General features: G+C 32.1%; 1 protein-coding gene across 1 annotated transcript; it reads right to left on the bottom strand.

Moving 5' to 3' along the window:
* Positions 1 to 1292: 1292 nt before the first annotated feature.
* LOC128204683 (neo-calmodulin-like) lies at positions 1293 to 6815 on the bottom strand. The gene is made up of 7 exons (XM_052906082.1): positions 6768 to 6815; positions 6444 to 6495; positions 3879 to 4022; positions 2528 to 2590; positions 1990 to 2086; positions 1584 to 1684; positions 1293 to 1324 (listed from the first exon to the last, which is right to left on the bottom strand). Exons 1-7 carry the CDS (start codon positions 6813 to 6815, stop codon positions 1293 to 1295), a joined length of 537 nt encoding a protein of 178 aa, XP_052762042.1.
* Between the last annotated feature and the right edge of the window lie 10920 nt (positions 6816 to 17735).

Below are 17735 nucleotides of genomic sequence, written 5' to 3'. Positions count from 1 at the left end.
GATTTCACATTATGGTTTTCAATCGTATTGTTTCTAAAATCAAACCAGCAGCTACTTTCAATAACACAATCAATTATAACAGAACGGGTGTTATTGACGGGTTTTTAAAAGCTTATGTATTACACGTATTTAAACGTTTATTAGTACTCATTCTGACTGGTGCTGACATCAAGCGCGTGCCCATTATCAAAATAAATAGAAAGCATATGTATTTGTAAGTAAATTACTTCAGGAACATAAAGAATAAATATCAACCTACTACGACCGAATCTGCACCGTCATTCGATCTGTAAAATACACACATAGTTTCTGGTGTTATTAAATTTAATCAGTGACCACATATCAGCACATAAGGAAACCGCCTCGGACAGTCGGGTGCAACATATTTTAACATGGGTTTATCGCATTGGAAGAGCCAGAGAAAACATTTGTTCATAGTGGCTAAATCCGGTTATAGAGTATGCTACAACACACGTGTCTCAACGCGATCGCTGAAAAAATAAGCAAAATAGGTTAATATATAAAAACATATATATCAAGTTGTATTTGTGCATCACAGCTGGTTGAGAGTTAAATAGTACAATGCGTTATTTTTCTATTTACCTTCTACAACAAGTTTATTTGGAAACAGTGTTGAAAAAGCATGTTTTAAATATTCCATTTAAAATTTTACTTAATCTGTGCAATGTCTACAATTCATATTAAGTTGTTAAACAAACCTGGTTAATTGTGGTATTCGTTTCAGATGGAATTATTCATTCATTGTTCACAAATATATATAGAGAACACTCCGCATCATTTTGTGTTTATAAGGAAAACACCACTACAAAATTTATATATTTACCTGATATCCATCAAATGACGTTTCTGATGCGGTCAAGCCACATTTACATTTGTTTAAAATCTATATTACCTTAAAGGCAACAAATGTAATCATGTAAATATCGAACTGACGAATCAATTTAAACTAAAAATAATTATTCAATTTATTAAGAAATAAGCATAAGACATAATCATATTAAATCATAATGAAACATAAACAGTCGAACCCCGTTGGGTCGAACACCCTGGGAGCGGCAAAAACACATCGAGCCTCGCGAAATTCGAGCCAAGTGGAAATGCTTACATCGAGTATGACGAATACGGTCCTTTAAATCCGTTTCGAGCTAACAAGGAAATCGAGCCAAGTGTGTTCGAGCCAACGGGTTTAGATTGTATACAAAGTAATGCGTTGATGCATAATACTAGTCCATTTAATGCAAATGATAACAAAGAAGCAGGATAGACGTTCGTCAAGTTGCCTCACACCATATTTTAACGAACTCTGAAATGAAACAGACAATCCATCTTTAGGTTTTCTTCGTGACTATCAATATCAAACTATGTTATTAATAATTCATTTTAATTTAGTGTATCAACCACAAACCAAGTTACTATTCGAAACATTTAATTTAACAAAGGGTTAAATTGAACACTGCTTATACTCTACTTCAATTAATAAACTGCCAAAGTTATCTTTACAGGTGCCATCAACATCAGCTTGTTTGACTAAAATGAAATAACATTTAACCTTTCTCCAATACCTTCATAGTTGATTTTCCCATCCCCATCGACATCAGCTTGTTTCATCATATCATCCATTTCCTTGTCGGTCAATGCTTCACCTAGCTTCTTCATTGCAATTCTGAAACGCAACAATTCATTTTTTGTAGGACCGCGTATTTGGTTTTAATATCACAGTAATGACATCTTCACGTCCATATTGAAACAATAGCAAAATACTAAATATGACACGTCAACATTTGTACAGTGTTTTCATAAAATAGAGTAAAAAAGAGCATCTAGACAGACTTGATTCACACAACACAATTGTCATTTTAGTTTGTATTAGACTGTTAAACTTTTCTAGAACAATCAAACCTGAAATCTGAAAAAATGGTTGCAAATGGCAAATTTCTTTTGACTTATTTCAAGGAAAACTAATATTACCTTAATGCCGTCTCGTCTATGTATCCATTCCCATCCTTATCAAACGTCCGGAATGCTGAGCGTACAATTTCCTGGTTGTTTATGAAATCTGCTTCATCTAAAAAATGTCCAATGCTCAGGATAATTATGTCTGTCAGTTTAAGTACTCTTTATTCAAAAGTATGTGGTTCTTGAAAACGATTTGGTGGTTTACTATGTATTAAAAAACTTATATGTCTTCTTCTATGCAACCTTACAAATGATAAAAACTTTTCAGCAATACTAATGTTAAAGTACGTTAAAAGATTATGCCATAGTCCGGTTAGCGTAGGCGACAAGGGTTCGATATCCGACCTGGGTGCATGTGAGGTTGATTTTGTGGTCACCAGGCCGGACATATTTGTTTCCATCAGGAACTCCAGTTTCTCAGATGTAATCACAGTCTTCCCATCATAAAATTTTGATTTTGCAACGACGGAAGTCCTCATTGATGCCTACGATTTGCAATAATTCATGAACAAATTAAAGGAACAAAAAGAAATTAGATGGTACTGCGTACTCAGTTTAGTCATCTCTGCTTGCATAAATGTGTAAAACTCTTGAAACTCGATTCTGCCATTTCCTGAAAAAATAAATCATTATGGAGTATTTAAGAGAATAACTCAGTCAGATATAGAAATAGATGTTACACAGTTTCAACCAAATCCCAAAATAATGTGCTTTGCTTGATTATATTAAAAGGGCGTAATATCATTCGAGGAATTTGGGTGGCACTCAAAATTGTTTCTTTCAGCGAAGCTTAACATAACTCAGACCCGTCCTCTATAATGAAGCAATCTTCTTTAAGTTAAAAAAATGACAGTTTTAAAATAACTCCGTTTGCCTTGTTGTTTTTAAGTTTTCCGTGAATATTAAAAATGCACTCCATAATTGATAGCAGAAGGGAACCTTATTATCTAAAGCGGAAAGCAGTTTTTTATGATGCTTAAAATGGCATGGCTGTTCCAAATTCTACTTCAAACTTTTAAGACTATAAATGAAGGAGCAGAATAACATAATTAAAAATTTACTTCAACTAACAACAGAAAGTAACTTCCCAAATGATTTGTTTACACACTTTGAATGGATGTAGTTAACAGATTATCATTGTCAAAGACACGTGCTTCATTGGCTTCGTAATCAAATAATTGGGATTCTTTAAGATTTCCGAGGGATATCAAACCGCCTACGGATGCAATTTGTATTAAACACAAAACATCATGTTACTTGAACGTATATTTAACGGGGCTATACTCCGTATCATAAAATAGCGAAAAAAAGAGAAAATTGTCGAAAACTGGCATAAACTTGGTATCGATGTGTACAATGCATATAAACTTACTCTCTGAAGTACCAAATACTTTACAATTAATTTATTTTTTCGTAGTTTTTTCGTATTTTTCCATTAAAAAAGATTACTAGGTATGTCTACCTAGTAGAATTCATTCCTTATGCGTGATTAGCTAGTCGATTTTATCACGCGATATAACCATGTTAGGTAAATAGCTTAAATATTCCGACAGTTTACAGTAAGCCTTCGTAGCACAGTGGATACAACAATTGCACTGGACTGCAATTTTGGCGACACCGGTTCGAACCCGGTCTCCGACTCGATTTTGTTTACATTTCGGTATTTTTTTTAACAAATTATGATATCAAAGAGTAAAACAATTTATTAAATTATTGCCCTGAGAATAGTTACAGAAAAAAAAACTTTTTTTAGTGCCAATCTGGTGTACAGTCCCTTTAATATGCTTTTTTCATGGTAGTAAGTACGAAAAGCTTTCGTTATCAAACTGTTATTAGGTATCTTCAAAAATGAGCTTTGTCAAAACATGAATGAGAAAACAGTTTCGAGTTCAGCATGATACCGTTTGAGTCTAATGCCCTCATAGCGTCAGTTATCTGTTGTTGCGTGGGTGACATTCCCAAAAACCTCATCGCTTTTTCCAACTCCTGCACTGATATGGACCGGTCGTTGTTCGTGTCAAACAATCGGAACAACTCACGTATTTCTACAAATAGCAGGTTACTTTAGCATAGAATGAAATATCATTATATCAAGAAAACACAATTGTAAGGCGTTCTATTCTCTCTGGATGTAACTAAAATGTAATAATATTAAAATACCTGTTAATTACAAGGGGTAAACGAAAGCATATTATTAAGCGAAAGTTTGGTATGCTGTATAACTACTTCTGAATAATACAGAACAGTGTATGATCTGTGATTTTAATATATTTTGTAAAATGAAAATCAAATGTAATCTATACTGTACAATTTGAAACTCAGTATAACACACAATGCTGTGGTATCTATAAATAAGTCCAATGGCTGTGTGCTGTCGGAAATCAAATTGATAAAACTTGTTGAAGCCTTTATAAGTTAGCTAAAGTGTTTTGGGATCGGACAACATTTGTTTAATACTTATTTTCAAATAATCGAGTAATGTTAATATGCCAACTTACCTATAGATCACCTGAGGACAACTTCAAAGGTTTATAATAATTTACGCTAAAATAACTGAAAAGACCATATTTTCAGCCAAAATAACTCCGGTGGGACTAATACTTCAAATATTATATTGGTGTAGCCTCAAATTGACAAGGAATTGCAATCGCTTCTTATTTGTTTTCTCTTTTTAACTTTTAAATACACTTCAGTTTATGATCGGACACACAACTTAGTCAAACAATAATGCAGCCAATGGAAGCGAGCAGACTAAAACAACATCAAATGATTTAACATTTAGCTATTCTTAATGATATAGTATTCTTATGGACATGACCAATATTGACATATATTGTTTCCGGTTTAAAATAACCATCAGGTAATTTTCTGTGTTAATTTCGTACATGTGTTACATAAAAATATATTCTGGGTGTTTGTAAACAACTAAACATGAAACCATAATTCTTTAATTTTCCAGCAGTTTTATTGTTCATGTATTCATTTATAGTCAATATGTTAGAGTAAACTATATCAAACAGCACAGAAAAACTAGAGGCAAAATGATAATAAATGAAACGGAAAGTACACACATACTCAATAAATATAAGAACCAATTGTTTTAATGTACTTCCGAAAGATAATACAGAAGAAAGTATTATGGTTTTTCTGAAAGACGCTTTAAGTCATTTATTGTATAAGCAAATAAAATATCAGAACAGAAAAGAAGCTGCAATAGGCAAATGTGCAAAAACAAAACAGGCATATCAAGAACGAAACTACTACAACACATTAATACCAATAACCACATAACACATTGCAACCCAATCTATGGTGCTAACACTCATTGATAAACTTGCCAGAATCAAAGTTCTTGTCCACACTTGAGCATACGCTGGCTGCATAAAATTGTGTGTAATGTTAGTACAGTTTGGACAGTGTAAGAACAGTGTAAGGCCATTGTAACTATGATGAAACTGGAGATAACATTTTTTCCCACCTCAGATAAGTAGATCCATTAATTTAACCATGCTAGAAGTTATTATCTTGCCCACGAGCGAAGATAAAATGCCCGTATGGAACTTCTTTTAATGGTCACCACATTGTAATTGCCTCCCTTGTTGAAGACTGTCTTCTGTAGCGCATCATGGAAACCTTGTCTTGTGGCAATATTTAGAACGCTAGTTAATTATCTCTCGCTTCAAATGTCACCAGAAAACAGTTTTCACGCACCTTTCAAGAAATAATGCTTCACTCTTCTTAGAACTATTTAAAGACCGATCAGACTATTTACATACTCTGAATCACTGCGCGAATATCCATGACAACCACGAATTATCGCATATCCGTACGCAATTATTTTCACTAAGCACAAAAGAGTTCCAGCGAAAAAATACATTTTTACTTAATTTTGTTTAACTGAGGTGGGAGATATTTTCTAAGACAGGTTCATCACGACCCTCGCGCAGTGTGTTTTGCGGAAACTCGGTAAACCTCGTTTCTGCAAAACACCCTACGCTCGGGTCGGAATGAACCTATCTTACCCTCTCGGCAATGGAAGATAATTATAGTCTATCAAATAACATGCAATAAACTTAAAACATTATTTTAAGTCATATTAAAATTATCTTCATAAATATTGCAGTATAGTGAATTAAATTTGAATTCAAAAATATTTATTTTTCCTGACAATACTTCGCGATGTAGACTAAATGATAATGCCTTAAAACACCGCATCCAGGGTCAGCAAAACCCAGTCAGAAACAGACCCATATTGACTATTTCGCAATAAAAAACTCTCAAGAATACCACCTCAGCCATTTCAAAAGGTTGTTGTCCGTATTGATTTTACAATTTCTTCTTCTTGCGTTCCTTTTTTTGTGACTCCAAAGGTTCAATTGTATGCATGTATTTGTTGGTTTAAGAGAAACGCAGGTAGATACAGTTTACTTTTCAAATGTGCAAACAATACAAATTTCTGTCTTTACCTTTTTGCATTGTTGTTTCTCCATGTCCCTGTTTTGCTTTCTTGCTGCTCGCCTGAAATATAAACACAGATCGATTGCAAAACTCAGAGTTAAGCACAATACCAATTTGTGTTTCTAAGGAGTTAGCAAAAAAATATCATTTCTTATAGAAACTGCTTATTGTATTACTTCTGGTAAATTGCATCTATGTTGTTGGTTTTTTTTTATTGCCTTCCTTTTTAACGCTAAATGCCACCGAAAGCTTATACATGCATTTCTCGGATGAAAATAAATACAGAATTGGGTTGAAATTAACAGGTCAAATTTAAGTACAACCGATATTACCACAAAGGCTGATCGCTTGAAACCGTTTATAAATAATTTCTGTAGCATAGCTACGTATCGAGGGTTTCTCCGAAAACTTTTTATGCAACATATTTATAAAAACAAATATGAAAAATACTACCGGCACCGGGTTTTCTAAAATGTCACAAACACAAGAATATCTGCATAATTATTCTTTTTTCTTTATGTCATTTGCAAATGATCTAGGACTCATTAAATTAATACTTTGCCATCTGATGTAGTAAATTTACATAGAAAATCGAGAGATAATAGCGACGTCGTTAAACAGACAATTAGAACCGTTTCGGGTTCACCGTTTGAAACCATATCTTGCTTGTAATATTTAAATCAGTGTCATTTTATTAGAATTATAAAGCTAATTAGTTTTGTTTGCCATATTATATTAACTTTGCAATCGAAAGGCAACAATTATTATGATATTTCTAAGAATAAAATCTGGTAGAATGATGAATCATCTGAATATTACTTTTTAATTTAATGTGATTTTTCTACTGGGAGTTTTATAAGAAGTTCCGTTTTATTACTTTTGTCAAATGACACATTGATGTATTAAATTTTAATGTGTCTATATACTCATGAATACGATTGAACTACACTACACATTCTACGTGGGGTGCACTGATATTTGAAAAATCAATTAAATGTTAAACAAGTCTATGAACGGATCCTGTTTATCAGACAATTTCTAGTGTTTTTCTTACCGATGAAATGAAGCATGAACACGTTTATCTTTGGTCTTTTATATTCATGAACATTTCCAGCTTCAAATGTGAAGTCATGTAACGGGCTAAGCAAAGTGTATGAAGCTATGCTAAAGTATTTTTTATCATACTCTTCCTAAGTGTGGATACTTTTTTGCTATGTTTGCGTTCCGTTTGCAAAAAAAATGAAGTTGAACTATAAAAACCCTCCTTTTTTATTAAAAACAAAACAAAAAACTTGCCAATTTCAAAATGGACTAGTAGTTACAACACATATAGGACAAAGCTGGCTTGTTACGTTATAAACTCATAATGACACAATGGTAAACTACTGAAGTCAAACATTTACCGTGTTAAACTCATAGACTTCTTTACTTGTATTATTCCATGTTTGGTTATTAAGTTTTAACATTTGGCTGCGACCTTATACTGCTCGGTGTTCAACCTTGGTTCCCTTTCTTTCAAGTAAAACAATGAAAGTTGTTTTAAGATTATGCGTCTTGAAAACAGATCTTATTTTAAATACGAACATAAATACTGACTTCATTTATTCATAAATAATTATTTATCTTGTACTTATATCTTGTATATAGAATATAGACAATGTAGAATCAAAACATTAAATGAAGATGTAACCAATTTATTCTACATCTTCAACTCACCATATATAATCCCGTTTTTATTTGCAATTAAACAAAGCTACATCACGAACGCAACTTTTGTTTCTATATGTAACATATATTTTAATACAACCAATACAATCACAAAAGCAGTCTTGTCGTCTTCTTTAAAAGATATAAAACAAAGAACGTTCTTACGTTATGGTAATACAATAAACATCTATGATTGTACACTTTACAGTTCAGAGGTCGACTGTAAATGTCTTTAATTTGTGTATGCACTGCCACGTTCTCGTTCCATTTGTTCAAACATACTTATTTGTCATTATAAACAGACAAGACACTGTGCCATGCTCAAAATGAGGAATGAGACTTTGTAAAGTTAATTAGCACCACAATGATATTGAGCGAGGTCAAATAAACTTGGCGTTTATAGTCTATTTGAATAAGAGCTGAAGTCAAATATTAATTTCTAATTTTGTAGATTTTTAGAAAACAATAGATTGATTTTAATACATTTTTATAACATTATTTTTTTTCAATTTTTATCGCGTCTTGAATATGAATATGAAACAACCTTTGGTTCTCAATTATCTTTTCTATTTTTCATCTTAAACAACGGTGATATAGAACACAATTTATACTAATGTCCTGTCAAAATTGTATGACGGAGTGGTCAGATGTATAAGGCTATCATCAAAACATACACAATGATTTAATGATCTCATTTACATGGAAACTATTTTTTTAAATAATATATCACTTTGAACATACAACGCGATAATCTCATGTGTCACAAGTGAAGATATGATGATTAACTTGATTGACAAATCCGTGCGATATTCCCGCTTAAAGTAAGAACATTTATCAAAGTATTGAAATGACGTTATATATGTTGAAAATCACAGTTATATTCATTGTCCACTAGATATTTGAAGTCATGTTGAAATAATGTATTTTTAACATGATTGTTAAAATCCGACTGAGGCTGTTGGCCTTTTGAAATTTACTTACAGTAAAAAAAAATCCAGAAAAACTCCCGATAAAAAAGCAATCATGTTTACCTAAAACGTCAGACGGTTATAAACAAGAGTACAATATGGATAAATACAATTCAGCAGGAGTGGAATGGCTTCCTCTCTGCATGATTATAACCATTGTAAACATTTGTACTTGGTGATTTTTGATTCATCACATAAATATTTAAAAACATTATACGACTATCATTCGACGGGTTAAATCTATATTAAAATTAAAACGTTGATCGGCTCTAGACGAATACTAAGACGAGTGAAGGTAATTTCAAATGCACTGAACTGGTAAATGATTAAGCAAACATTCCCGTCAAAGCGGTTTGTGGTAAAACAAGTACTTGCCTTATAATAAAAGCCTTCATGAATAACTATTTTTCATTAACTGCCTTGCGCTTAATTATTCCTTACACATACACCTTACATTATAAAGCATTTTGCCCTCACAATTTGTCATCATATTCCCGGAAGGAATACATTTGTAATAATAACAGAAGTTGAGTCGAAGTATGATAAATGACATATAACACTAAAACGACTTTGTGAATCAGTATTGTCTGCATGTGATTAGATATGACATGTAACGCTCCAACAATATGATGCATCCATCAAGTCTTTTCCATTGATTGTTAGAGGGGAGTATCAACTGCCATACAGTAAGAACGCCCTTAGTATGTACATTTCATATGAAGATATTCCGAAAAAAATAGCATTTTCCTCGAATATTTCAGGACGGCTTAGTTATGACTTTTTTAATAAACACTGTTAAGTACTAACAAGGGTCGCCACTTAAACCGGACAGTGCTAAAATTCAGCAAAAGTAAGAATTTTTACGCAAATAGCTTTTTGAAGAATTATTCAACAATCGTGCCATTTAGTACGAAATGGTATGAAACAATTTTGGTAACAAAGATTTAAATTTTAGTTTAAAAAATGTAGTCTAATTGGATAATAATAACAATAACATAAGTATTAAAATGCACAGATTGATTCAGAGTATGCCCTAATACAAAGATTATTGTAAAACGAATTTACAACAACAAATGGAAAACAACTGCTGAGTATTTAGAAGTACGAAAGTATGAAAACCATTACATAAAGAAGCCAATTTCGAAATTGATCACCGATTTCTTACTTTCACAGTATTATTTGCTTTTATAACCAAATACTTGAAACCACACTTTATCAGTTAAATGCGTCTTCATCCTTATTTTCCGGCATCTTAACTATACTCGAATGCAACACTAGCTCAGCCTCCTGTCCGGAAAAGGACAACTGGATTTATGAGTAAGCAATGCGACCAACGACAAACATCTAACTTTCATTATTTTGTGTTTCTTATCGCTGAGTTGCAACAAAATTTATTAGTATTCAATGGTCCAGCTAAATATTCACATTGATAAAAAACTAAGTTTTAAACTTAAGAAAGACGATTATCATGTGATCAAATACACTTTTAATCTGAAAGGGGTTTATTTATTTTAGCCATTTCATGAGATGATGCATGCAACACAGCAACATGTCGCATTATAGAACTTGTTTAATTGTGCGTTGTTGATCTTACTCAATGGTCATGTTTGATGTTCTATAGTTTTAATCAAATGGTACTGGAATGTTTAAGCAAACCACTTTGATACTCCATACTGCTTTCGAATCAAAGGTTGTTCTGTTCACAAACAAACACGATTAAAGAACTAGATAATTTTTCAATTAAAAAATCAAATATTTACACCTCAATTTCCATTCCATAAATAGACCGCCCTTCGGCAATTGCGTTCATCTATGAACGCAACATCTTCGGATATATTCGGATCGCAATTCATCGCATAATAATATACATGAAAATATACTATTGATCTTGTTATTGTTTGTATTGTGTCAGCAGGTCTCGTAAAATATAAGTCATAATTTTAGAAAAATTTAATTTATTATATTTAAAATGTATTGTTGTCAAAATTGTTTAAATTTTACGTTTAAAAGTGATTTCAATTAGTTGACCTTTTCCTGCGTTATTGTCACGTCATTTGAAAAACTGTTTCCGTTTACAGTCGGATCGTTCTATTTACAGAATGGGTAAGAAAGGATTAATGAATGTTTTTTTTTTTAAATAAAATTATGTTGTTTTTTAACAATTCTTTTGAAATAAGGAACTTTTGTTGTAAATATAAGTAATGAATTGCGGGTTTGATGTCATTATCGGGGATATGAACGCAATTGGGCTGGACTCCACACAATTTGACCATCCCAAATGCGTTCATACCCCGATAATGACATCAACCCCGCAATCCATTCCTTTATTGCAACATACAATTAAGTAACAATACAAACATAGATAGAATTGTACGATATGTAAGTTAAAGAAATGATTACCTTAAGTACACGCAAAAGTTGCAAAAGCTAACAATGACAAAGCTCAAATTAATAATTCAATATCACTACAAATTTAAAACAATTGTCAAGTCCGCTGACATTTTGAAATGAAATATCTATTGAGGTTTTATTGTGGTAAGTACATGAACCAATGTTTTCAATCATTAATTATGATTTCATATGATATGTAGTCCCGAAATGATATTGAAACATATTTGACAGCTTTTTATAAGTATCAAAATCAAATAAAACGCTTCGTACTTGAACAGATATGGTTATTCTATGAACGAAAATAATACATCTATGACATACAACACATCCTTGAATGCCTGTGAGATGTTCTGTGTAAACATTTTCCTATCACTATTTATCACAATATCCCAGGAATCAAAACGTCTTTTTCAAATAGCAAAAACAAAGTCTAACAGTGATAAAACGTGACATGTAACGCTATAACGATATGTAGATTCCATCTTTTATGCGTCTAAGAGTGCTTGAAGAAAGCAATAAACCTTTAATCATTGTAGATTTTGACGTTTTTGCGCGTCAACTCTGCATTTGTTTTCCACAGACATTTAAAAGAATCATAACACACCAGAGCGACATCATCACAAATGCAAATTCTGTGTTTTGCATCGAACTTCCTTTCTTAAATCATGTAAGAAATCAGATTATGAGTATTTGTTAGGGTCTTCAAAAACAATCGACATTGCATACTAAAAGCAAGTTAAACAAGGATTTTAATGGAATTCGTGTTTTAACAGATCAAACTGGTACCGATTTGATTAAAATTAATAAAGCTTTGCCCGCATAGAAAGATCACAAAACATTAATAAACATGAATTTACACATGTACATATTCAGATTTGAATTCAATTTAATGAGTGCTTCTCTTTTTTGAAACAATTGAGGCTTTTTACAAGCAAGTTTACATATCATCAACAAAAAGTAGATTTCAAATATCACGAAACACTTCTTACATTTTTAACTGTGTAAAGTTACACTTTTGGAAATGACCTCCGAGATTATTTGTCGAATATAGTTTCGCGGCCCGCAAAAGAAACTTGTCACGTTGAATTCAATTTTCATTTCAAAAGCAAAATGGCGGCCGGGGAAAGCATGTGATGCATTTATTCCAAAATAAACATACTTTTTTGTCTATGCAACCAAAACAGATATTTTAAACAAATGTTAAAGAAGGCAAACGCCTCACGCAATTTAAATAGAGGATCTCAAATGAGTGATTATTTTGTATCGAATTTATTAAAGTTATTTTGTATCAAATTTTCTGTTGTTCTTCCATGTTTCTTGTTTGTGATTTTTTATGTTCTTTGTCTTTGGCGTTTACCAAGTGCCATCAAACCGGGTTTATGCTTAACCGTTTTGCTACTGATCATGTTTCTGTAGTTTTTTGCATAAATAATGAAAAGTAATAATGTGAGTGATTTGTACATAATATAATTCGAATATACTTGTTGCATGCAATTATCAAGCTTACAGTAAAAGTTTTAAAGTTCACAAAGAATAAAAACTGATGAATAAGGATAACACAGGATATATTAATTGGAGTAAAATTAGTGGTGGATCCGGTCGCCCTGCACTAAACGTACCGCAGTTACGGAATTACCACTCCACGGTTCGACTGCTCGGTGCATTAACCTCTTATTTAAATTTTCTTATAAAAAGGATGAAAATAAACAAAAACATATGTAAACACAAAAAGTTTTATGCAAGTTCAAATTTTAATCTCATTCAATTATATAAGACAAATAAAAAAGTACGAAAGCAATTCTTGCCAGATAATGCAAAACAGTTAAAGCTAAGAATTAAAGAAGATAGAAACTGAAAACATACCATTGGAACAGGCGAAGAAGAAGCCAAACTCAAGATTCTTAGAGCTCCCAATAAACGTTCCTTATGTTTCCTAATAATACTTTTATTACCGTTTATTTAATTCCATTGTATTGTATAAGCGTGTTGTTGACTTTCCATTTGCATGTACGCACATTTATATCACAGCATACAGCATGATTTATTATAAAACAGTTAGTATGCAAACCGCATTTGATGCTTTCTGCATTTCACAGGTGAACAAGCATTTTCTGAACATTTTCTCGCGCCGTAAATGCTCAAATGCAGTCAGCGCAAGAAATGGCAACCTTTGTAGATAAAACAGTTTTATAGTCTCTGCTGATTAAGACGATTGGTTTTCAGAATGAAGCACTAAGGGTTTTAAAGTCGCTCAATTCTTGCAATGACATACAAATGGCTTAGGCGTTTTCGTTATTGGTTATTGTACATATATTCCCGAAAAGCCATCACTTCAGACATGATAGCTTTGCTTAATGCAACTAATCTGCGATGCCTGTGATTGGTTATCTAGAAATTGCATCAAAATACATAAGAAGCAAAGAGACAAGTGACGTTGAAACGCCACCGCTTTCACATCAGTCGATTTCACACGGTATTTTTATATTTCATAAAATGGTACTGGAATATATGACAGATCATAATTACTCAAAAGTGCAGAAATAATGCTGTTTGAATAAAAATCTTGTTAGTCTAATTGAATTTCTACTCTTTATCACAATGGATTCCACCATCTCGCTTAAAAGGGACATTAAAATGGGAATTAAAGTCATTGTGATCACAAATCTAGCAATTTATATTAAGAAAAGGTGTTTAAGCGTTATATGTCATACCTTTAACCCACAACATTTGGTCGTATCAGTATTAGTATGTATTCAATTAATGGTAATTGGCACAGTATTATTTGTTTTATAACGGGTCAGGTGATTTGAAGTGTTGAATTTACATAGTTATCCTCTATGGCGTTTCATAAAGATTTGATCGACCGGCTTTGTTAAAAATTGTTAATATATTACAACAGTTCAGGTGTTTTCTTCTTACAAAAGTCATGCTTTATTTTACGCAACATAAACACTATAATTACAATATCCTAGTTTTTACTTATGCCTGTTATCTCAAGGCGCCATACCGATAACTATATGATGAATGAAAACTGGATTAGAGGAAAGAAAATTAAATTATTTTGCCAAATGGGTAGATAAATTTGATTGATCACATTTACAATATTTAATATCAAGTTATGTTTGAATGCATTTAAAGGGCGCGTTAGCAAACAAGTGGTGAAGTACATCAAAAACCTTTTTGTCCAATATCGTCGTATTAATTTAAAACCATGCTGAATTTAGAAATAATTTAAAACATAAACAAACTTATGTTTAAGCGTTTGGTGTTATCATTGATTAATTATAACAATATCCCCCCCCCCCCCATAAAACAAGAAATTTAATTTCGCTGTATACCCATACATTTTCTATGCAAACAAGAACTTTCTACCTCTCATCTGACTTAACAAATGGGTTAAGGAAAATATTCTAACACACATTTAAGCAAGGCCGATGAGACATTCCTATGTTAAGGTATTGGGCTTCTCGGGAACAAACCCGAACGCAATAAATTTATCTACATCTCGGTTAGTGGACTATGGATATAAGACCAAATTAAAAATTACAAATTAAAAATTAGTTTTAAAACAAATAAATATAATTTTGATAAATACATGTTGGAGATTAACATTTAAGCGTTCATACCATACCCCTTGCCCCATCCCCGATAGAAATAAAAAATATAAAATAATAATTGCTCAAGTCTTACCATTTGTTTTAAGATTTAATCCCAAATAAAATCGTAAATTATTAAAGTACACAAAACGAACAAAATAATTCACACAGTATACAATCAACATTGTAACAATGGCAATGCTTAAATAACTTATTCAATCTCGCCTCCACTATATAAATATTAATACTTCATTAAAGATCACCATGTCAAACGCCGATATCATGAAATTAAATATCTTTAAAATTGCTATTAAATGAAGCTTATTGTCGTAATGTGATGTTCTCTTATTACTCCATGGGTTGCTATTAATGTGAGGTATCAATTAGAGTGTTGGTTACTTCGTTTAAGGCTCGACTGTTTTAATATTGCGGTTTATCCTGGTATGAAAATTTGATGAAACTTTTTTATTTTTGTCTGAATGCTAAAACAAAGTTTTTAAATGCAGTTGATAGCAACGTATACTTTCATTTCTTTTTTTCTACTAATGTGAGATTTTATATTACTATAGACTACAGGATAAGTCGCTTGATTTTAATCCGTTGAAACTTTTTACAAACGATATTCAACGTCACATTATATTAGATATAAAATTTCGTTGGGGACCATTCCCTAGCCATACTAGAGCGATGAGGTAAATGCTGAAACCTTAAGTCTAGCGTGTCCTTGATTACACGGTTATACAACCTTTTCTGAAGGGCGTGACTCATCTGAATGCTCAAAATATAATCGATTCTCAAAGTGTACACAGCCTTTTTGCGTCATAATCATTGTTATCATGTCTGACTACTTCGCCTGTCACTATCATTTATTGTATTAAGACCTTGTCCCTGAGTTTCATTTGAAAGCAATTATTCAATTTGTTGACACAACTCGTCATTTAAGAATGACACTAACGCCCTACAACTATAAAATGTTTCGATGTTAATAAAAACAAAGTTCAAAAAATCTTTAACAAGACAATTACCGTTTCTTGTTGCTTGTTATAAAAAACAATCAAATGTGTAATGTCCTACTACAAACGTAAGAAATACACAGTACTGACAAAACACAGAAGCACCTTAAGTGTTTGTGTTTTTTCAAGACGACACCCTAATTTTAAGTTCAAGCATTGACAATCTAAAGCATGTTAAGGATTTCATGAATTAAGGTAAGTATACTTAGCAAATAAGCATTTCTGACGGTAAGCTGTAGGTTAAAAGTAATTACACTATAATATGGAATATTGCACTGCCTATTCCCGTATTTATGGTACAATAGCTTATTTTGAAATTGGATTGTATGAAGGTTGATTTTGTGTAGTATATATATGAATGGAAACACTACACAAATTATTGCAATTAAACACAAAAAAGAAAATTAATGTCAATTTAGTACAAACAGTGTTATTCTAAATTAGAAATGTAATTTGAAGTAGCGTATCAGTATCAGATCAGAAAATATAAATTGTGAAAACAATATGTTTAAAACATGTCAGTAACATACTGACATTTATTGTCGGCATAAGGGATATAATTAGGCATTTGGAAATGTGATAAGTGTGGAACTTGGAATTTGAGAGTTTATGTTAGTTTGTCTAGATTTCTTAGTTCCGCTGTAGGTGCCACAACTTGTGAGTGAGCAACAAGGAGCATTTTGAAAGTAGTTATAATGATTGGTTTCAAACTGCAACGATAAGTTGAAGAACCGTTGAAGAATGAGGATTGGGAATACAACACTCATTTCAATTCTGAAACTAATTTAATTGTGACTTATTCTCATAAATATTTTTGAACGTAGTGTAGTATCCTACCCAATGTCATTTTCGTGACAATGACGATTTTGTTCATGTAATAGTGACAAGTAAGTACAAAATGCTCTTTCCATACAGATATATCTTAGACAAATGAAGGAATATTTGCAAACACATGGCCAAATGTGACCTTCTACCGACAGTAGATAAAATAGTGGAAAGTAATGGTAATGATGTAGATAAAAATAAAATTAAGGACGGGAAAATGTGAATGCTGAAAATCTTTATGCAAATCATTATTCCGTGGAGATTTGACGCCATATTGGTTGTATAACTTTAACTTAACTTGATGCAGATCTAAGCCTTTGGCAATTTGGATTCCCTTAACCTACAATATGCCTCACATTAATATACAGAAAATACAGGGTCAAGCCCAGAGGACGAAAATGTAGTTAGAGGCACAAGGCAACGGTCAAAACAATAATGAACTAAATAACAGTTCCAAATAGTGCTTCTAAGGACGTGAAAGATTGCATAATGTCAATAAAACTTATAGAGAACATGGGCTATCAATGGCTTCTTTACGACACATATCAAATGATATATTATTGTAGTATATGCTTGCCTCACAATGTAATTTAAGTGCCAATTCCAACATAAATACAAAGCCTTAATAAAACTTTGAATGTTCCAGAGTGGCTTCAAATCTATAAATATGATAAATTAATGTCCTGAAAATCATAACAAAAAATTCCATGAATTTAAATTCAACAGAGAATTATCTTTTTGTTACCGATAGTTTGCGAGGCTAACAATAAGCCATGCTTGAATTGCCATTAATTTGTTTA

The sequence above is a fragment of the Mya arenaria genome, chromosome 10 (assembly GCF_026914265.1).
Source record: "Mya arenaria isolate MELC-2E11 chromosome 10, ASM2691426v1".
In the NCBI taxonomy this organism is placed as follows: domain Eukaryota; kingdom Metazoa; phylum Mollusca; class Bivalvia; order Myida; family Myidae; genus Mya; species Mya arenaria.
This window is presented reverse-complemented; position numbering and strand designations above follow the sequence as displayed.